General features: G+C 41.6%; 2 protein-coding genes across 2 annotated transcripts; both read right to left on the bottom strand.

Annotated features, from left to right (window-relative positions):
- Positions 1–9,764: 9,764 nt before the first annotated feature.
- On the bottom strand, positions 9,765–13,570 carry LOC139421933 (transmembrane protein 119-like). Its single transcript, XM_071173069.1, has 2 exons — positions 13,069–13,570; positions 9,765–11,329 (listed from the first exon to the last, which is right to left on the bottom strand). Exon 2 carries the CDS (start codon positions 11,315–11,317, stop codon positions 10,523–10,525), a length of 795 nt encoding a protein of 264 aa, XP_071029170.1. The 5' UTR covers positions 11,318–11,329; positions 13,069–13,570; the 3' UTR covers positions 9,765–10,522.
- A 3,662-nt stretch (positions 13,571–17,232) lies between these two features.
- LOC139422887 (selectin P ligand) lies at positions 17,233–20,676 on the bottom strand. The gene is made up of 2 exons (XM_071174334.1): positions 20,544–20,676; positions 17,233–20,016 (listed from the first exon to the last, which is right to left on the bottom strand). Exon 2 carries the CDS (start codon positions 20,004–20,006, stop codon positions 18,690–18,692), a length of 1,317 nt encoding a protein of 438 aa, XP_071030435.1. The 5' UTR covers positions 20,007–20,016; positions 20,544–20,676; the 3' UTR covers positions 17,233–18,689.
- Positions 20,677–22,937: the final 2,261 nt, after the last annotated feature.

Genomic DNA, 22,937 nt, shown 5'->3' with positions numbered 1-22,937 from the left:
AAGAGCATCAAAATAACTGCAGGGAGGCTGCCAACGGACTAATCTACAAACCACCTTGCATCATAAGTAAAGACTAATTATCATTGGTAGATCAGTCAGTCACATTTTACCCATGATACATTGCAGTTTTGATCCTCTCGAACAACCGAGGTATAATAAGAACTGGAGACTGCATCCAAGATGTTTTGGGGGAGTTTTTTTTATTTTTTTATTTTTATGCATTACACAAACATTGTACAAAACAATGTACAGATATCACACATAACAAAAACAATACAAATAATAAATAAATCCAGAGAGACACAAAAAAAGTATATTATGCTATAGATAAGTTACATTTTGACATACTGTTGACACTTCTTTAATACTTTGGTCATTATATATTTTGTTGTGTTATATAACATTTGAAATAAATTAGGAAATGTTTTAAAATATCACATTTGGTAATGCTCATAGGTTTATTTTATTTGTTTTATTTCACCTTTATTTAACCAGGTAGGCTAGTTGAGAACAAGTTCTCATTTGCAACTGTGACCTGGCCAAAATAAAGCAAAGCAGTTCGACACATACAACAACACAGAGTTACACATGGAATAAACAAACATACAATTAATAATACAGTAGAAAAATCTATATACAGCATGTATAAATGAGGTAGTATAAGAGACTTAAGGCAATAAATAGGCCATGGTGGCAAAGTAATTACAATACAGCAATTAAACACTGAAATGGTAGATGTGCAGAAGATGAATGTGCAAGTAGAGATACTGGGGTGCAAAGGAGCAAGATAAATAAATAAATACAGTATGGGGATGAGGTAGATTGGATGGGCTATTTACAGATGGGCTATGTACAGGTGCAGTGATCTGTGTGCTGCTCCGACAGCTGGTGCTTAAAGCTAGTGAGGGAGGTAAGAGTCTCCAGCTTCAGAGATTTTTGCAGTTCGTTCCAGTCATTGGCAGCAGAGAACTGGAAGGAGAGGCGGCCAAAGGAAGAATTGGCTTTGGGGGTGACCAGTGAGATATACCTGCTGGAGCGCGTGCTACGGGTGGGTGCTGCTATGGTGATCAGTGAGCTGAGATAAGGCGGGGCTTTACCTAGCAGAGACTTGTAGATGACTTGGAGCCAGTGGGTTTGGCGACGAGTATGAAGCGAGTTTACTGATCTTATCACTAATATTATTTTCATATTCATCCAAAATATTTCACTATGCAAACATTCACAAAATAAATGCTATATAGTCTAATTTTCCAATTCACAAAAGCCACATTCCTCTTCAACATTAATTCAATATTTTGAAATAAGACTATTACAAGGAAAACATCTGTGAAGGGTCTTGTAAGAGACGTCTCTTACTTTATCAGTTATCAAATATTTATGTGGATTAGTCCACTCACATTGCCATTTCACATCAAGATTCCCATTGAAAAATAGCAGCAGTGGTAAGCTTCCTGTTAATAATTTCTCAGACTAAATTGTTGTTAAATTTCTGATGTAATGTCTTGATGCATTTCTACACTATCACTGTAATTTAGTGCATGTAATGAAACGCTTGATCGACCCTTCAGTAAAGTAAGGATTCTATTGGGATTAGCTTTCATTAAAACGTCATATTCCTTACACAACATAACAAAGTAATATTTGGCTAATAATTAATTGTAAGTATAAGGACTACCCTTATAATTTATAAGTTGAGTAACCACGAATATGTTATTGGCAAACCAATTATGGATAAATATGGTTTTATTTCTATATGGTTTTATTTATTTTTCATTTCTATCTAATATCACTGTTTTTCCAAATAAAACATTTGTGTGGAGAGAAGTTGTGCTTGTATAACAAGGACCAGCACATTAGATCTTGTTTATGAAATGTTGCAAATTTTACAGGAAGTTTACGCACAGCATAAGGGCATTGAAGTAAAAAATTAAGCCACCCAATTTTCCGGAGAAAAAAAAGTGGTATTATATTCCAAAACTGTAAGGTTTTTTGAGATACCTCTAAATACAATTCACTTTTGCAGTCGGTTAAACAGTCTAAAATCTAAAACATTAAGACCACCATCACAAATCTTGTTGGTAATATCCTACCTGATCTTGTGTTTCTTCTTTTTCCAAATGAAATTGAATAATAATTTGTGGAGAGTGGTACATGTAGACTGTGAATCTCTAAAGATGTAAAAAGATAAGATTCTCGAGATAAACCCTTTGCCTTTGACAGACTCTATCATGAAGAGATAAATCTCTTGCCAACCATAAATAACATTTATTTTTTATAAATTCAATTAAGGGATTTACATAAATGTATTTCATTTCATTAGTATTTTGGGTCATTTTGACACCTTAGTAGGTTACAACATCTTTGACAGAAATCTCACATATTCTAGGACTCACTGCATCTTTAAGTGCAAAAATGTACATTTTGCAATATTCAATACCAAACCTGACACTTCAGAGAAAAGCTCTACTGTTGTAGGGCTACTGGAACCTGATTTTAATTTATAAAAAAAAACAGGGTTGTATTGTCAGCTAACTGGGAAATCTTCACCTCATTATCACACACAATAATTCCTTCAAAATGACATTTGGTGACCATTGAATAAATCATTTGTGATACTAATAGGAATAAAAATGGTGATGCTGGACAGCACAGACAAATCCCTTAAGGAATATCAAATCTAGGTGAGGATCCACAGGAAAGTTTAACATAACTTTTACCACCATTATAAAGAGTTTTAATTGTGTTGATAAAAAAGACCACATTTTAAATAGTGCAATGCATCAAAAATAAACTCATGACTAACAGTATCAAATGCTTTTTTGAAATCCCAAAATAGAATAACAGGATTGTCATCTAATACAGTGCATTCAGGAAGTGTTCAGACGCCTTCCCTTTTTCCACATGTTGTTATGTTACAGCCTTATTCTAAAATTGATTAAATAAAACAATTTCCTCATCAATCGACACACAATACCCCATCATGACATTTTTGCAAATATATATTTAAAATATAAAACAGAAATAACTTATTTACATAAGTATTCAGACCTTTTGCTATGAGACTCGAAATTGAGCATAGGTGCATCCTGTTTCCATTGATCATCCTTGAGATGTTTCTACAACTTGATTGGAGTCCACCTTTGGTAAACGCAATTGATTGGACATGATTTGGAAAGGCACACACCGGTCTATATAAGGTCTCACAGTTGACAGTGCATCTCAGAGCAAAAACCAAGCCATGAGGTCAAAATAATTGTCCATAGAGCTCCGAGACAGGATTGTGTAGAGGCAGAGATCTGGGGAAGGGTAACGAAAACATTTCTGCAGCATTGAAGGTCCCAAAGAACACGGTGCCCTCCACTCTTAAATGGAAGAAGTTTGGAACCACCAAGACTCTTCCTAGAGCTGGCCGCCCGGTCAAACTGAGCAATCAGAGAAGAAGGGCCTTGGTCAGGGAGGTGGTCACTCTGATGGTCACTCTGACAAAGCTCCAGAGTTCCTCCCATCTCCTCTGTGGAGATGGGAGAACCTTCTAGAAGGACCAATCAGGCCTTTATGGTATTGTGGCCAGACGGAAGCCACTCCTCAGTAAAAGGCACCTAAAGGACTCTCATACCATGAGAAATAAGATTCTCTGGTCTGATGAAACCAAGATTGAACTCTCTGGCCTGAATGCCAAGCGTCATGTCTGGAAGAAACATGGCACCATCCCTACAGTGAAACATGGTGGTGGCAGCATCATGCTGTGGGGATGTTTTTTAGCGGAAATGATTGGGAGACTATTCAGGATCGAGGGAAAGATGAACAGAGCAAAGTACAGAAAGATCATTGATGAAAACCTGCTCCAGAGCGCTCAGGACCTCAGACAGAGGCAAAGGTTGACCTTCAAACAGAAAAATGACCCTAAGCACACAGCCAAGACAACGCAGGAGTGACTTCGGGACAAGTCTCTGAATGTCCTTGAGTGGCCCAGCCAGAGCCCGGACTTGAACTCAATCAAACATCTCTTGAGAGACCTGAAAATAGATGTGCAGCAATGCTCCCCATCCAACCTGACAGAGTTTGAGAGGATCGGCAGAGAAGAATGGGAGAAACCCCCCAAATGGGGTATAGTGTGTAGATTGATGACAGAAAAAAACACAATTTAATACCTTTTAGATTAAGGCTGTAACGTTACAAAATGTGGAAAAAGTCAAGGGGTCTGAATACTTTCCGAATGCACTGTACATACAAATGCTCAGACCACACATTGAAAACATAACATTACAGCAAGACCTGTGCTCAAATAGCCTCTCAATATTTGTCTTTGTCAAACGTGAGAGTTTACCTTAAGCACTTTTACATAAAAACATGAAAAATAAAAGACTCACCTTCTGTGTTAGTGTGAAGTGACAGCATCTATAACAGCCTACTGAGAGTGTTCCCTCAGTTTACACCCTTGCCTTTTGACCAATGGCTCACTTTTTCTTTCTTTCTTTCTTTCTTTATTTGTCACAACTGCATCACGGAATGGGGAAGGGGATCCTAGATGTGGGCTTCCACATCACACGCTTTGAATGTTCAGCACCATGGAGAGCACTACTAATATTATTTCGCATTATTTTCAGACAGCTGGGGAGCTATAATTAAAACGTGACCAATATCACTCTCCTGTGTTAACCTCAGGAGATGAAATACACCTACAAGGTTAGTTTGTTTTGTGTGTATCTTTAGATTTTCTGACATGAAAGGTAACGGTCTCCTACCTCGAAAATGTACTCTCCACTGTCACATAACTCATATATACATAACACATACAACGTTCTTTTGTTTTTCTAACACAATATCATTCCTTATGGTTAATTAGCTACTACCCTGTGTTTGCCTTTAGGGCTCATGCCTAACCTTTAGATATATTTGCTGAATATTTCTACACTAAAAATGTGATATATTTGAATATTATATAAAACTCCATGCACTTTTCTGTCATTCACTGGGATCAGTCCAAAAGCTCCTCCTCCCACACTGTCATGCGCATGATAAGGGTATTCGCTCGCACTCTTCCAGACTGCGTCATTTCAGACAAACAGCGAACATGGCGGTTCTAGTTGCAAAGAAGTGTATCACCCCGCTTGTTGTGATGAGAAGGATCACTTCCCCGGAATATACGGTCCAAGCCGCCTACCACAAGAAGGTAAAATAACCTGTATAGCTAGCTATGTTTGATGGCTGATAAATTAAACCACGTGTCCCTGTTTAGGTCGTAAACTCGTTAAATGTGAATTCCCTGCAAGCTTGTTTTGACAACGAACCTAAGCTAACGTTAGCTAGTTGCTATAAGTACATTTGGCATTGATTATCTAGTTATGTATTTGTTTCTCTGAGAGTATCTAGATGAAATATATTTTAAAGTAGAGGTCGAAGTAGCTAGCTTAGTTAACAACATGCGTCACATGCCTTGACTAGTTCTATAGCGTACATCTAGCTAGCTAACATGTTAGATAATGTTCTTTCTAAAAATGCTATTTTTCCGCAAATCTAATTTTAATCTCCAGCTCTGTCTCGGTTGATGCAGGTTTTACTGATGTAGCTAGTTATACCTGAAGGTTAATCTGTTTCTTCCTAAACTGTTTCAGCTAATTCCTTAAATTAGCTGTTTGGTAACACTAACGTCAGTTACGCTACAGGTGTCAGTCAAATCTCTGAAGCAGCATAGCGGTAGCACCAGTGTACTACCTGCGATGGCAATACGCAGTTTCATTGATTCTGGATTTTTCTACAGAACGTGTGAAATAAGATCATATTTCCACAGTAACTCTCGGTTTTTGTTGAACCTGTATTATATACATGTTAAAGAACACAATAACCTATTAATTATGCAATCTATTTGGTGGAATTGTCCATTTGGATTTAGGCTAACATTTCATCACTCATTCTGAACATGTATGACTGTCTTGTAAGCCATCTTTGGCCAAAAGGAACATGAGCGTGGTAATTTAAGGCTGCTCCCACAGTTATGAGATTTAGGCTAGTCAATAAAACAACGTTATCACTACCAACTGGCCACTAACAAACTCCCCAAATATTTAGGCTCTTTAGACACACAGCATTTTTCAATAATGCAGAGAATGACCTGCATCACGGTGATTACGTCTGGGGGGAGGGAGGTTGCAGCAGGAAGTGCTACTGTTGTGGACAGTGGAGTCCTGTCCTAATCTGTTTATTTTAATTTCCCTTACATAATGTTGAAACTGCCCATTGCATAACGGGAGTGCAACAGCCCTCTCAGCCTTGAGCCTGCTTTTTTGGGAGACAGTTGGAATTCATTTAAGGATGATATTATGTGAATGTTTGTAGCTATGCACAGGGAATATTACCTAGATGGGGTCATTTATAAACTTGAGTTAAGTAATAAAATGTTTTTGTCTCCTTGTTGCCATGTTTAGGTAGTGGACCACTATGAGAACCCAAGGAATGTTGGATCCCTGGACAAGACCTCCAAGAATGTGGGGACAGGCTTGGTGGGAGCCCCAGCTTGTGGAGATGTGATGAAGCTTCAGGTACGTTGGTCCCCTGTCCTCATTACTTCCTGTCTCACCATGGCATCCTCTGCTGACCTTGGATTTTGAATGAGGTCACAATGTCTTGATTGTGTTCCAAAGAAGCAGATGACCCAGATGGGACTTAGCAAGAAGCAGCAGGCTCTATTTATTTAGTTACAAAGTGTATGTATTTTGTAATGTTACGGCATTGTTTATTCAGTTATGTGGACAAAAGACAGTTGCATAAAGTGACTAATCTCCTATCTACAGATTGAGGTGGACGATCAGGGGAAGATTGTGGATGCCAGGTTCAAGACGTTTGGCTGCGGCTCAGCCATTGCCTCCAGCTCCCTGGTAACAGAGTGGGTGAAGGGCAAATCCGTGAGTGAACATTCTGCATCCATGACAATTCCCCTGCTTCCTGTGTTACTGTTCTGTTGCTCTGTTTTCAATTTCTCAATTCAACAGTCATTTCCACCACACTGTTGTTTTTTCCTTTCATTACATGGTTGGATCAAGTTTATTTCTTGGTTGGTGAAATGTTTCCCTCTTTTTGGCTTTCAGATTAACGAAGCACTGACAATAAAGAACACTGACATTGCCAAAGAGCTCAGTCTTCCACCTGTCAAACTTCACTGCTCCAGTAAGCTCTTATTTCAGTCTGATATATAATACTGTTCTGCCCTGTCTAACAAGCTGAATTTCTAAACCATACATGCCTTTTTAATCTATTTTACAACCATGTGAAATTTTTGCCCCTTTCTCCAGTGCTGGCAGAGGATGCCATCAGAGCTGCTCTGAATGACTACCGTCTCAAACAGCAGGATGGCAAGATTGAGGCTGTCAAAGCCAGCAACTAAGGGAGGACTCTCTCTCTCTCTCGTAGTCCTGGACACCCTTGTCCTGCACCCTACTGCCAAGGACACTCAAATGTAGTCCTGGCTCCCTACTCCTCCATCCTTCTATATATGGGGCATCCTAAATGAGCCCAGGTTATGTCCACCCATACAACGTACATAGACAACACAGTATACACACCAGGCCCCTGTGGCAATCTGTGGTTTCCCAGTCTACTCTGTAGCCTGTCACGTTAACGCACAATTTAAGGGCACTGATCGGGTGATTGGTACAAAGTAAGCCTTATTTTCAGGAGTGAGAAATGCAAAGTGAGCCGAGACAAGTTTGCTTTGTCTTTATTCGCTTTATTTTGTCATGGTTTTGTCATGGTTTTGTCATGGTTTGGTATTTTCCATTGAGAAATGATTATGGATGCTGTGGTGAAGTATTGAATAAGATTTCTAAAGGTGTCCCATCAACACCCATGTAGCACAAATGTTTTGAAGGCAATGAGGAAATGCAGTGCAGGAGATATAAAATGACAGCAAACTGTTAAGGTATCTATTTGGCTTCTTTTGTCACATTTCAGACTTCCTGGTTGTAATGCAAATTTAATAAAGTAAGACGTGTACGTAGTATGTTATGTCTTTCTTTTCTTTTTTTTGTCATGCAAGGTCTATAATCCGGTTAAGGTATTGTCTTTTGTTCTCAGCAGTGTGCAGACTACCAGAAATTAGAGCAATGCTTGTATTCTCCACTAGATGGCATCGTTGGCATACTTTATCCGTAGCCATGTAAATACATTGACTTCATCCATAAATGCAGATCATGGTTCTGCTTTTATCAAATACCAAACACAACACATTTTAGAATCTCTTTACTGTCTTCACAATTTCTACCATATTCAACCAAAGAACACTGAAAATAAAGAAAGCAGCACTTCTACAACCATTTTTGGTATGTGTCTGGTCATGTTTTCAACCACACCACACACGACTAACCAGCCTGTATTGTAATGGCACAGTACGAGTAGAGTAGACTGCTATGTTTGGTGCTTTCCCAAGTTCTGTCACAGGACCTGGTTCTGCAGCAGAGCAACGGTTGTCACTTAATGGGTCATTTCGGAGTTGCTACATCTACTTTTGGACTCTGCACTATGCAGAAATTGCTCTGCCATTTCCTGGTTGCTGAAATTGTAATAGTTTGCCTAATTTCACTTTGTGACGAAAGCAAATGTAGTGTAGAGAATCATTGAAACATCTAAACCGCTGTGAAATACATTTCACGTAAGTAAAAATATTGTTTGAAGCTGTTGTACAAAACCGAAAGTCAAAGCCTCTAAAACTAACATAAGAACGGGAAGCATAGAACAGATCTGCCGCTTTTTAGACTTGCTTTCAATGAGAATGACACTTAAGTAATTTCTGTGAATTTGCTCAGGTTGCCCAAAAAGTTACATATTACAGCTTTAAATGAATGATGCATATATATATATATATATATAGCCATTGATTCTTGATGAATAGAACTTCTAAATACTTCATGAGCTTAGTTCAACTGTTGCGCCCCATCAAAACCCAAAATATACACTTGTTTATCTCCCAATTTTTGTAAATGTAAACATGCTGTATAGCTTCAAAACATGGTTAAAATTATCAATTTGAGCTTATGGATGTCCAGTCCTTGTATCCATAGCTCTGTCTATGACTTTGAGTGGTTCTAGTTCTCTCAGCTCTTTACCAAAACCAATGGTGGGGTGACAGCTTTTTGAACTGCAGATTGGCCCTTTAATGGAAGTGTTTCAAGAGACAGGATAAACATTTGACTAACTACACACAGGTTTTATAATGTAAATATACCTCCCTTAATGTTGGAGACATACTGTCTGAGTTCAAGTTGTGGCAGATGCTGCACCATGAGGTGCTCATGGTGAACTTAACCTTTGTCTAAACATTAGACTGTTACCATGGTTACTCAGTCGCTGTAAAAAAAATATGCAATAGTCTCTAAAAGCTTGATAATGCTTCTATGTGGATATTTTGTATCAGATTATCTCTGACATAAGGACAAAATCGGTGGACAAGAAGTACATTTAATTAGTGTGTTCAACATTCTGACTTGTAATGGGACTGTTCGGGAATGCTGAGCCTAAATGTTAAAGAGGAGTGTGTAAGTATTTAACTCTGGGATTCTAAAATAGGCTAACTTGCCCTGTACTTATCCATATTTGTTCTTCAAGAAAAAGCAACCTCAAATTGCCCTGAAAATGATCTCTAACCTAGGATAAACACCTCACTAACCTACCAAAGAATGGAAGAGGGAGAAAAACAAGATGCAGCACCATTACTTTGGCCATTGTACAAATACAAATAAAAACACAGAAACATCAAACAAGACAGCATATATAGGGGTGTATGGTCAGGTTTCATAGTGTTAACCCTTTAGAGAGACACATTGAAAGATGGCAGGTTTCATAGTGTTAACCCTTTAGAGAGACACATTGAAAGATGGCAGGTTACATAGTGTTGTTCTTTTAGGGAGACACATTGAAAGATGGCAGGTTACATAGTGTTGTACTTTTAGGGAGACACATTGAAAGATGGCAGGTTACATAGTGTTGTACTTTTAGAGAGACACATTGAAAGATGGCAGGTTTCATAGTGTTGTTCTTTTAGGGAGACACATTGAAAGATGGCAGGTTACATAGTGTTGTACTTTTAGGGAGACACATTGAAAGATGGCAGGTTACATAGTGTTGTACTTTTAGGGAGACATTGAAAGATGGCAGGTTACATAGTGTTGTTCTTTTAGAGAGAGATACATTGAAAGATGGCAGGTTACATAGTGTTGTTCTTTTAGAGAGAGATACATTGAAAGATGGCTACTGGGAAACAGAAGTAAATCAAGTGTATGATTACATATAACTGAACAGACATAATTTGGTAAATCCAAAAAGCAGTAAACAAAGCTGACAGGTTTGCCTTAAAAATTGTCACTCGTGCAAAATTGGTCCAAACCATTGAGATCAAACATAGTGTCGAGAGCATAGCAAAAGTGCTGTTTTCTCTCCAGTGATCAACGGAATAGAGTGTGACAGTGGAGTCCTCTTGCCTGTCCTTTTCCTGCTGAGCCTGTGAGTGCCATTGGCCAGATGGAGACTCAGCTCATTTGAATGACTCATCATCCTTTTTTAGGCCTGTCTGTTCCGGAAGGATTTCTGACTGCTCAGGGCAGCTGCTATGTTGGGCTTCATTGACTGAGAGCTGGCATACCTCCTCCTCACTCAGCTCTGGTGGATTTGATGGCTGATTGTCTTTCTCTATTATTTCTCCCACAGCCTGAACATTCACCTCATGACTTTTCTCTGCTGCTGCAGATATCTGTGTGGGGTCTTTTCCCTCTTGCTCTCCCAGGGGAGGCTTGGAGAGAGTACGGAGGTTCTTGGCTGCCTTCATGATGTCATGATGGAGCTTCTTGCTGGAGTCCACTGGCTCAGCCTGCTGCCGGTTGGAGGGTTTCTCTGGCAACTCGTTGAAAAGCTTGGTACCTCCGGTCTTGTCCCTCTGGTCCACGTACATCTTAGAGGGGAAGGACGAGGGGTAGTAGGCATTGATCTTTCGTTTGCGGCTCATGATGCAAGCACAGCAGAGGATGAGGAAGATAGTGATGAAGAGTGTGAAGAAAACTAGGATGAGGAACAGGTTATCCTGCAGGAAGTGAACCATTTGCCTGAGCAAGAAGTGCTCTACGTGGGTGGAGCCATGTGAGGTGGTTGAGGACTCCGAGGCAGGGCTACTGGTGGCAGGTGGGGAAGGGGTGTCAATGAGGCTGTCTAGCTCCTCCCCCTCTGCACTTCCCTCCAATGAAATGTTGAAAGGGAGGGGTGTGGCCAAACTGGGGCTGCTGGACCACAGCGTCACCAACAGACCAATCAGATGAAGTGCCATGAGGAACGTCATCTCCTATAGGACCTGCAGAAAACAAAACAAGAACATACAGTGTCAGTGTGGCTGTTGTCAAATTGCATTTCCACTGTTATTAAATTGCACAGATTTTGATCGACAGGTGTTTCGATTCATATAGCTGTTCTTGTGTCTAACATTGACAGCTAACATCTAGAGTTTTTTTGTGAGTGTTGCACAATACGTTGTAAAGGCTTCACTCATCAACAATGAATGAAAATGCCTTCTGAGTCATTTCTATTCTTGATAGAATGTCTATAGCTGTAGATGGCATTTTAAGACCCAGATAGCAGCTGAAAGCTGATGAAAGGCAGGCAGAATTTAAGGTCTGAATTCCAATCATAGCATGTCACACACAGGCACACACACAATGCACACATGACTTGCACACACATAGACATATGCACACAAAGGCCTGAATTCAATCAGTTTTGCCTTAACCCACAGTAACCACAAACTGTTTTTGTTTTTGTAAGTCGATCTCGGAGGTGTAACTGCGTTGGAGCTGTCAAATCGGTGAGCAGCTCCTTTTCATGCTGGTTCCCAGAAATACATCATGACCCTCTTATTTCCCTGAAATTAAATGTTGCTTAAAGCAATAAACTAAACAGCCCTGCACAGTGTATGGTAGCAATAAAAGGAAGGGCCTCCTTTTAATTTCGCAATGACAGAGAATAGCCAAACTTTAAACTAACTGAACACTGCAGATAGAAATGTCATTAATAGAGCTGTCATGAATCCTTACTCAACATGTCAGAGAGGCAGGTCTGCTCTACACAATATATTTATATCTGAACATTCCACAGTTGTGCCCTGCTGAATGTGACCCAGGAGTTGACTGCTGGCCTGGTCCTTGTAAATCATCCCAGCCGACCCACTCCTTCCCCCCATTTTTCCACTCCATCTGTGTGCAAGTTGGGCCACATGAACCATTGCACTCTTCAGGAAGGGGGGGGGGGGAGTTCCTTTATAATGTCTCACCCATTCACTTGGTGGGTGTTGGGCCAGTAACTAAATGGTTGCTGGATCGAATCTCCGAGCTGACAAGGTAAAAATGAGCAAGACAGTTAACCCACTGTTCCCGGGCGTTGATGTCGATTAAGGCAGCCCCCCGCACCTCTCTGATTCAGAGGAATGCATTCAGTTGTACAACTGACTGGGTATCCCCCTTTCCCTCAGTGTATACTTTCACACACATACACACATTCACGGATGCGTGCACACACATAATGGTTACAGAGGAATTAGTTCCTATGGAAGTGTTCAAGATACCATTTGATGGAGATGACCAGACATTTTTGAACAGTCGTATATTTAGCACAGCCATTGTGTCGAATATCAATGGCGTACAAACATTTTAAAATGATTGAATAATGCAAGACTTAGTCCGACTTCAAATTATACCTTCTTTCAAAAATAAAATCTCTGTTCACCACACATTTATCTGAACAAGCTCATTCACATATGGGAAACCCATTCGGATTCAGAGAACCTATTGGAGAACTCTATTGGCGAGCTGCTAGCCTGCTAGCGAGCTGCTAGCCTGGAGACATAAGTCATGATGCTGTCACGGTAGCTAAACTGAACTGCACTGCAATCATGTGAGGTAATATCTGTCCACTAAAAGTTAACTCATATTTGATAAGAACGTTATTTCTCTTTTGGAAATAAACCCTATGGGGTAAAATGTACAGTAAAGAAAGTAAATAAATAACATAAAGTGAATAAATGAAAGTGTCTGTACTCACCATCCACAGAAGTGGTCACACACAGAAAAGGCTCCTCTAGAACTGTGGATGCTTTAGAGTTTGAGGAAAATGGATGGGAAAATGAACTGGGGCGGCAGGGTAGCCTAGTGGTTAGAGCGTTGGACTAGTAACTGGAAGGTTGCAAGTTCAAACCCCCGAGCTGACAAGGTACCATCTGTCGTTCTGCCCCTGAACAAGGCAGTTAACCCACTGTTCCTAGGCCGTCATTGAAAATAAGAATTTGTTCTTAACTGACTTGCCTAGTTAAATAAAGGTAAACATTTTTTTTTTTTTAAACTGAGAGGATGGGAAAACGTGCCTGACTCACCTCCTCCAACAGTAATTCTACAGTTTCAGATTTCAGACTGGAGGTTTCTCTGATCGGCACAGAAAAAAATCAAACGTAAAGTTCTTTGCCATCGGGACAAATCCCTCCTTCCCATTCTCCTCTCCTTTCCTCCCCTCCTCCCTCTCTGGCTGCCTTGCTTCCCAGAAAAGGACTGGGCTCCTTGGCTCCACACAGATTGTTCTTGTTAGGCAGTATTCTAATGTGATGGGGGGGCAGGGCCTAGGGGCTCGGATAAACTCGGCTCTCCGGTCCCTGTTCTGGATGCTCAAGGCCAGAGTCAACACTGCAGCAGGCTGGCTGAGCTCAGAGTGAGGAGACAATCCACTCTGGGTTTTAACTGGGGAATAGACAGAGACTCGACTAACCACAGACATTTTATTGGATAAATTGTTTGTCACTTGGCTTGCCCCCTCTGTCTTCTTACATGCACTTAACCCCCTGAAACATTTTGGGCATCCTTAAAAATAACTCTGTCAAGGCCTTTCGGAATGTATTGAATTCACTTGCACTTACTCTGTCCCATACCTTACTCTGTCACATACCTTACTCTGTCACATACCTTACTCTGTCACATACCTTACTCTGTCACATACCTTACTCTGTCCCATACCTTACTCTGTCACATACCTTACTCTGTCCCATACCTTACTCTGTCACATACCTTACTCTGTCCCATACCTTACTCTGTCACATACCTTACTCTGTCCCATACCTTACTCTGTCACATACCTTACTCTGTCACATACCTTACTCTGTCCCATACCTTACTCTGTCCCATACCTTACTCTGTCCCATACCTTACTCTGTCACATACCTTACTCTGTCCCATACCTTACTCTGTCCCATACCTTACTCTGTCACATACCTTACTCTGTCACATACCTTACTCTGTCCCATACCTTACTCTGTCCCATACCTTACTCTGTCCCATACCTTACTCTGTCACATACCTTACTCTGTCACATACCTTACTCTCTCCCATACCTTACTCTGTCACATACCTTACTCTGTCACATACCTTACTCTGTCACATACCTTACTCTGTCCCATACCTTACTCTGTCACATACCTTACTCTGTCACATACCTTACTCTGTCACATACCTTACTCTGTCACATACCTTACTCTGTCACATACCTTACTCTGTCACATACCTTACTCTGTCCCATACCTTACTCTGTCACATACCTTACTCTGTCCCATACCTTACTCTGTCACATACCTTACTCTGTCCCATACCTTACTCTGTCACATACCTTACTCTGTCCCATACCTTACTCTGTCACATACCTTACTCTGTCACATACCTTACTCTGTCCCATACCTTACTCTGTCACATACCTTACTCTGTCACATACCTTACTCTGTCACATACCTTACTCTGTCCCATACCTTACTCTGTCACATACCTTACTCTGTCACATACCTTACTCTGTCACATAACTTACTCTGTCCCATACCTTACTCTGTCACATACCTTACTACTGTCCCATACCTTACTCTGTCCCATACCTTACTCTGTCCCATACCTTACTCTGTCACATACCTTACTCTGTCCCATACCTTACTCTGTCCCATACCTTACTCTGTCCCATACCTTACTCTGTCCCATACCTTACTCTGTCACATACCTTACTCTGTCCCATACCTTACTCTGTCACATACCTTACTCTGTCACATACCTTACTCTGTCACATACCTTACTCTGTCCCATACCTTACTCTGTCCCATACCTTACTCTGTCACATACCTTACTCTGTCACATACCTTACTCTGTCCCATACCTTACTCTGTCACATACCTTACTCTGTCCCATACCTTACTCTGTCACATACCTTACTCTGTCACATACCTTACTCTGTCCCATACCTTACTCTGTCACATACCTTACTCTGTCACATACCTTACTCTGTCCCATACCTTACTCTGTCCCATACCTTACTCTGTCCCATACCTTACTCTGTCACATACCTTACTCTGTCACATACTGTACCTTATTCACTCTCCCATATTATACACATTCTACTCACCGAAGCTATACTTTTAGGTTCTAGATAGGGGCTATCTATATCTAGAACCTATAACGGTTCTTTGGCTGTTCCCATAAGAGAACCCTTTGAAAAACCATTGTTGATTACAGGTAGAAAGAACACTTTTGGTTACACTTTTCACAGAGGGTTCTACATGGAACCCAAAATGGTTCTACCTGGAACCAAAAAGGGTTATCCTATGCTGACAGCCAAAGAACCCTTTTGGAACCCTTTTTTCCAAGAGTATAGTGACGATCCCAAGTGGTTATAGTTATGGCTAAAGTTCTTTTGGACCCGACACTGTACCTCTGACTCCCTGATGACTTACAGCAGACCAGCCACTTTAACAGACATGCAGCTCCACAGTGTGATTGTCTCTCACAGGAAGGGGGCCATTTTTTCTGTGTGGACATGCCACCCATAACAGCCCAGTAAGAGGGTAGGGGGGTTGGGGCACGTGCCAAGGACCTTGCCAAAAACAATGAGCATTGTGTTCTATTGATGGAATCGTTCTCAAAACAAGGGTCTGGGCGTACTGCCAAATTGCAGATATTACAGTGAGGATTTCTTCCAGGCGTTCAATCAGTCACTTACATGAACACAGAAATTGGTAATTACAAAAGCACAAACATGGCCTTCCGAGTGGCAGTGCAGTGCTAGCTGTGCCACTAGAGATCCTGGTTCGAGTCCAGGCTCTGTCGCAGCCCGCCGCGACCGGGAGACCCATGGGGCGGCGCACGATTGGCCCAGCGTCGTCCGGGTTCGGTGAGGGTTTGGCCGGCCAGGATGTCCTTGTCCCATCACGCTCTAGCAACTCTTGTGGTGGACTGGGAGCATGCACGCTGACATGGTCGCCAGATGTACGGTGTTTCCTCAGACACATTGGTGCGGCTGGCTTCTGGGTGAAACGGGCATTGTGTCAAGAAGCAGCGCGGCTTGGCTGGGTCATGTTTCGGAGGACGCACAGCTCTTGACCTTCACCTCTTGTGAGTCCATATGGGAGTTGCAGCGATGGGACAAGACTGTAACTACCAATTGGATACCATGAAATTGTGGTTGAAAAAGGGGTAAAAAGAAAAGCACAAACATAAAAATGGCCATTACAATAGTTAAACATGCTCAATGTGTAGCCACAATTGAGAGAGAAAGAGCTAGCAAGCAAGAGTGAGAAAGTGTGTGTGTGTGTGTGTGTGTGTGTGTGTGTGTGTGTGTGTGTGTGTGTGTGTGTGTGTGTGTGTGTGTGTGTGCGCACACACAGAGAGAGATATTCATGTTAATAGAGTAAACACAGCTACAGCTCAGAATGTTTGAGATGATTCATCAAGACTGGCCAACCTTTATTTGGTCATAATGATAGTGAGGTGGTTACGGAGTACATACTCTAGTCTAGTCTCTGGTCTATGATTCCATTTGTCTTATATGCTCTGTCTACATCCCTCAGAGTCAGCTTTCCCTAGCATGAACATTTGATTCCAGTTTTATAATATACACCCTGTTGATTCGTATGAAGCATGTGGACTAAGATGTCAATCTCTGCTCCTGCAAAGAATGAACTTTGGTATTGATGCCAGAAAGGGGCCTTGAATGCATGTAAAAAAAATTAACCAGCCTTTTATTTGGTCTGCTTGCTTGTGTTATCTACTTATTATGAGTACATAGTAAAACAAAGGGAAATATTGGCGCATATTACAAACCATAGGCCATAGTTTTACAGTGACAAATCTAGAGGGTTCATGTTTGAAAAACTGAAATGTCATTAGACTTGAATCACCACAGACACAGTCATTAGCCAGCTGCTCGTTGTTTAATATCACTTTGTCATTTCTTTACAGTTTCATTATGATCTATTAATTTGTTCCAGTCCTTTGTGATACATTTTTAGTTAAATTGTGGAGCCTCTTCATTGTGTTTGACTGGACTCAGAGATAAACAGACATGTGGTGTCTCTAGGAAACCTGTCCCTCTCTCACACGGAGGGAAAACCCCAAAAAGTGAAAAAGAAGTCAAACATCTGAGGGCTTGAACGGTTTGAAGGGGGTCTGGGTTTAGCAATGATACTGTATCTTTGTATTATGACATATCATGGCAAGACAAGGACACAAGAAACATCTGCCGAACTGGGCAGTCTGGGACTGTCTACACAGACACTCAATACAGAAGGTTACAGACTTATTTAACACCCTGTAAAGGACATTTCATCACATCTCACATTCGCTTGACCCTGACCATATTTTGAAATACTTCATACAGTCTATGTTTTGGCTCACTGTACATCAAGGCAGATGGTTTTGTTATCAAGACCTAACAAGTCTTCCAGAAGAACAAGCTTTTTTGCAGAAAACAAATCAATGAAATTGCTCACAAGGATACATATTTTCTGAAGCATGTATAAAATAAAATAATGATGTTTTTTTGTATCATGTATTTCCACTCAGAACGTTGAAGGCTATAAGATTCTGACCACATACAGCTCTAAATATCCCCATCCACCCAGTGACCAAACGAACAGTGAGTCATCATAAGCAGTCTGGGTTTTCTTATAGCTCTATAAGTGTGTATGTGCAGGAACGATTCTCTTAAAAAATAACATGAACTTTACTTCCAGATCTATAAATCAATTGTAGAATCCTAAATCTCTCCAATAAACTGTCTGTGTAGCAAACTTTTTTTTTACATCACTGTTCTCTTCCTATTAGGTGAACTTCATTATCAACAGAATCATGTCAGTGCAATGGTGCAAAAACTCAATCTCACTCAGAACTACTCAGAGGCTGCATTGGGTTGCGTTACGTTTGAGGATGATTGACCACCTGACTTCTCCAAACTTTGTCACTGTTTGCTGTAAACATGTCACAATAAAGTCACGTATCATTGGTTCTCCATTTGTGGTTTCTGTCTCTTCCTCTACTGGTTGCAGTAGATGGATGTGCAGCGAGGCCCAACCAACAACTTCAAAGAGGACGCTAAAATATATTCTAAGAGCAACAGTTTGTATATTGACAGCAGTCGACCAGTCAGATGTACAATTCAAAGTCTCATCAATTGAAGAAAAGTGGTCATTTAACCCAGAGTAAGTAGGCAAACTACAAAGGTTTTATACGCCCCCACAGTCTCTGTTTTTAATCCTTTCCCTTGATGAACTTTAAGATGGCTGCGATGACCATTAACCTTCAGGCCTGGAGTTGTGTACCCTGTGTAATTGGACCATATAGCACTTCACAGAGTCTGACACAGTCTGCACTCTAGATTCGTTGCTCATTGTCTGGGAGGAAGCTGTGGAGGGTTACATCATCTCCCCCCTCCTCGTCACTATCCAACTCTGTTCCAGGCAGCAGGGCTCCGTTGCTCTTGGGGATGTGGGGTCTCCAATGGGAACCATTGTCATCGTGGAGCAGGGCAGAGATACACACCATCTCAGTGCCCCGATTGTTTGTGCCCACTCTGTAGCGATGCTTCCTGGAGGAGTACTTGGTGCAGAGGATGATGCAGCTGACCATGAAGAAGGTGGCCACTGCAGCCAGGGAGGCAATGGCAATCAGACACTGGCTCACCAGACCATCCCGTCGGGTAGGAGAGCAGGGCAGACCCCCTCCCCCTGATGGATCTTTTTTAGAAGGTAACGTTGTCATGGTGGTCGTTGTCTTGGTGATCAAGATGGGGACCTTCTCTGTTATTATCTTGGGAATCAGGACCCCAGAAGAGGAGTTGGTAGAATTGTCAGAGGTTGAGATGGGTGGAAAAGTGGTTAAGAAAGTCTCATTGGTGGAGGATGAGAAATTGGTAGAGCTAGGCCCTGGGGTGGAGGATGAGACAATGGTAGAGCTAGGCCCTGGGGTGGAGGATGAGACAATGGTAGAGCTAGGCCCTGGGGTGGAGGATGAGACAATGGTAGAGCTAGGCCCTGGGGTGGAGGATGAGACAATGGTAGAGCTAGGCCCTGGGGTGGAGGATGAGACAATGGTAGAGCTAGGTCCTGGGGTGGAGGATGAGACAATGGTAGAGCTAGGCCCTGGGGTGGAGGATGAGACAATGGTAGAGCTAGGCCCTGGGGTGGAGGCTGAGACATTGGTGGAGAAAGGTCCAGAGATGGAGGAGGGCCCAGTGGTGGAGGACACCTCAGATGTGGTGTTAAGTTCTGTGATGGAGGACCAGATGGTAGAGCTGGGAGTGGTGGTGGACAAGAGGTCAGATGTGCTAGATGGCCCATGGGAAGAGGACGTCTGGCTGGTGGGTTGGTTGGTGGTGAGGGGAGATGGGGTTGTACCTGATGAAGTTATCATTGCTAAGGGAGAAAGGGTTGGACCCAAGCTGGTCATCATGGTTGCCTCTGAGGCGTTAACACCCACAGTAATGGCACCGCTTACCTCACGGGTACTGCTGTTGTACATCACCGTATGGGTTTCCACCATAGATGAACTGCTCTTTTGTGTTGCTGCTGTATTGATGCTCATATTACTGCCTCTGTCTTCTGTGAGTGTGAAGTTCTGAGATCCCTCAGAATACAACAGAAACAGGCTCCATAACAGAACAGGATACACCTTGTTATACCATGACATCATGGTGCCAACTCTGAAATGAGAAATCAGTACACACATTACTGCTTGTATGTAGTATGCTATTGGATATCAAATTATATCTGAAGATCTGTTGCGATATGGCAGGGGCGTCAGGAAGCAGACTATCAATGCTGACGTGGAATGCAACTAATGGATGTTCTAACTGGCCTAAGGAAACTGTTGTTTGTGACAAAGCGACATGCCACTGTGGGTGGTGACATCGTCAACATGTCATGGTGAAACAGTATGTTACTCATAACTAGCACCACACCCACGCAACGGATGAAACAGGAACTCAAAGGTATCATAGGCTTTATAATGAGACTTAAAGTATGTATTATTATTTACAAACAATTCTGGTAGCATCAATAAAATACAAAAAATAATTTAAAGAATAAAACAAATCGGAGGCACCTCAAGAAAAGCAAAAATCTTCAAACTCTGGAACCAATGAAAAAGGCAGATTTTACACTCAACATCCAGTATTCAAAACATCTCTATTGTCCCAGGCACTTACTGTCAGTAATTCTTAAGTCTTACCTCACTGATGGGGAAGTGTAGTAGAAGTCGTGGAAGGATAAGAGGCTCAAATTGGTGATGCTGGAGTTAAGCACATGCTGGCATGCCTTGACGAGCTGATGGTAGAGGCACAACAGAGCTCTCTACCTGATATGAAGAAACAGGAAATGCGCACTGTTCTGCAGAAGTTACATTTTTCGCACTGACTCAAGTGTGAAACTGACAAGCCCAGAGGTTTGTTACCTTTCCCTGATTTGAAGTGGTTCAGGGGATAATCTGATTCAATTTATTTGTATTAATTCATTTTTATTTTTTATTTTAAGGGAAAACGTATTGAGACCTAGGTCTCTTTTACAAATGTGCCCTGTATATACAACGTAAATATACACATTATACCCAAACATATACAGATTAAAATACAAAAATACAGACATGGGAAGCACAAGTAAAACATCACAAATCACCCTGAAACCCTGTTACATTCCTCCAGAAAAAAGTCCCCAATCAATACATCAAATTTCCAAAATGGCACCAGAACATCAAGATGAAATGTTGTTTGTGCTCTAAGAACGTGAAACTCAGAGAACTACATTCAGCAGACATTTATCCACACAAAAGTAGATCATTAATTACATCCCAAAATCCACCCAATTACAGTCCATATCATACTTTGGAAATATCAAAGTTTCTCTCAACAGAAGTGTCTGAGGTGGTTAAGTGGAATGGGTGTGTCTCAGATATTTCCCTCTGTGGTAGACGCTAGATGTCTGGAGTCTAATAAGGAAGAACGTGTGGTGCTTGGGAGAGTTACACTGTAAACTACAGACCCCTGTATCCAGCATCATTGCTGTGCAGTGGAAACTACAGACCTCTTCTAACCAGGGTCATTGCTGTGCAGTGCAAACTACAGACCTCCTGTAACCAGCATCATTGCTGTGCAGTGCAAACTACAGACCTCCTGTAACCAGCATCATTGCTGTGCAGTGCAAACTACAGACCTCCTCTAACCAGGCTCATTGCTGTGCAGTGCAAACTACAGACCTCCTCTAACCAGGCTCATTGCTGTGCAGTGTAAACGACAGACCTCCTGTAACCAGCATCATTGCTGTGCAGTGTAAACTACAGACCTCCTGTAACCAGCATCATTGCTGTGCAGTGCAAACTACAGACCTCCTCTAACCAGGCTCATTGCTGTGCAGTGCAAACTACAGACCTCCTCTAACCAGGCTCATTGCTGTGCAGTGTAAACTACAGACCTCCTGTAACCAGCATCATTGCTGTGCAGTGTAAACTACAGACCTCCTGTGGAAATGTGGCAGCAAGTATTGAAACCTGTCTCCATTGAAACCACCACTTCCTGTTCTCGTCTTGTGAGTAATTTGTGAACGGATGTTGCTCTGGAGTCTCTCTAACCCCCTTCACAGAGGTAGTTGTCTCAGGGATAATGGATTAATCACAACCACTAGTTTAGTTGCAGGCTGAAATAGTTTTCTTGGTATAGGCTTACTTCATCACACAATGCATGACAGGTGAAGCAAAATATTCTTGTCTGCATGGAGTTTGAGCACTATATTCACTAAATTGTCAGACTGATAAACATGACATTTGATCCATTAAAAACAACAAATTATATTTCCCCCACAGAACCTAAACTGTTCAAAATGTTATTTTGCAGAGACAGCATGGGAATTTGATACACCAGAATTTTAACACACAACAAAGTTGAGTAGCCACACAAACACAGCTACAAAAGAGGACGTTTATCCCACAGTGACCTTCAAACGGGCTGTTTTCCCAGCAAATGATTTTAGGAGGTGGGTGGTCAAGAGAGAGGAAATACAGGAGTAAAATGTGTGCTGGTAAGCTTTTCAGTAATCCTTATCCATTAACTCATGTAAATGCTGTATCAGTAGGTAACATATCCCCAAAAAAGCAAGTTCCCACCAAATTCACTTAATCTTCCTTGAACTGTTATCCCTCCACTTCTAGCCTTTCATATAACTCCATCTAATCTACAAAATCCCCATAGTCCACGTTCATCCCCTCATCCGCCCACTGGTTGCCGGTGTGTCTGGATGCCAGACACAGCCCCTCTGACCCCCCTTCCCTCCATGCTGTGTGATGAGAACAACCCCCAACAGGAAGCCAGGAGCAGAAAATGACTTTTATGGGCCCGCCAAAGCAATGAAAACCCCTACTCCATGGTTTAATTTTTTTTTTCCTCTCTAGACTGTGCCACTGGCGCTCTGATGATGGGACAAAGGATCTTTCATTATTGTACTTAAGACTAATTATTGGATCTTGAATTGTCCTGGTTGTCATTTATGATAATTTCAGATTATGTGGTATTATCAAAAGATAATGTTATACTGTATATTCACATAACGGTTTCTAAAATCCCACTTGAGATCTGTC

Source organism: Oncorhynchus clarkii, chromosome 12 (genome assembly GCF_045791955.1).
Source record: "Oncorhynchus clarkii lewisi isolate Uvic-CL-2024 chromosome 12, UVic_Ocla_1.0, whole genome shotgun sequence".
Lineage (NCBI taxonomy): Eukaryota > Metazoa > Chordata > Actinopteri > Salmoniformes > Salmonidae > Oncorhynchus > Oncorhynchus clarkii.
Note: the sequence above shows the minus strand (reverse complement) of the source record. Positions and strands in the feature narration are given on the sequence as shown.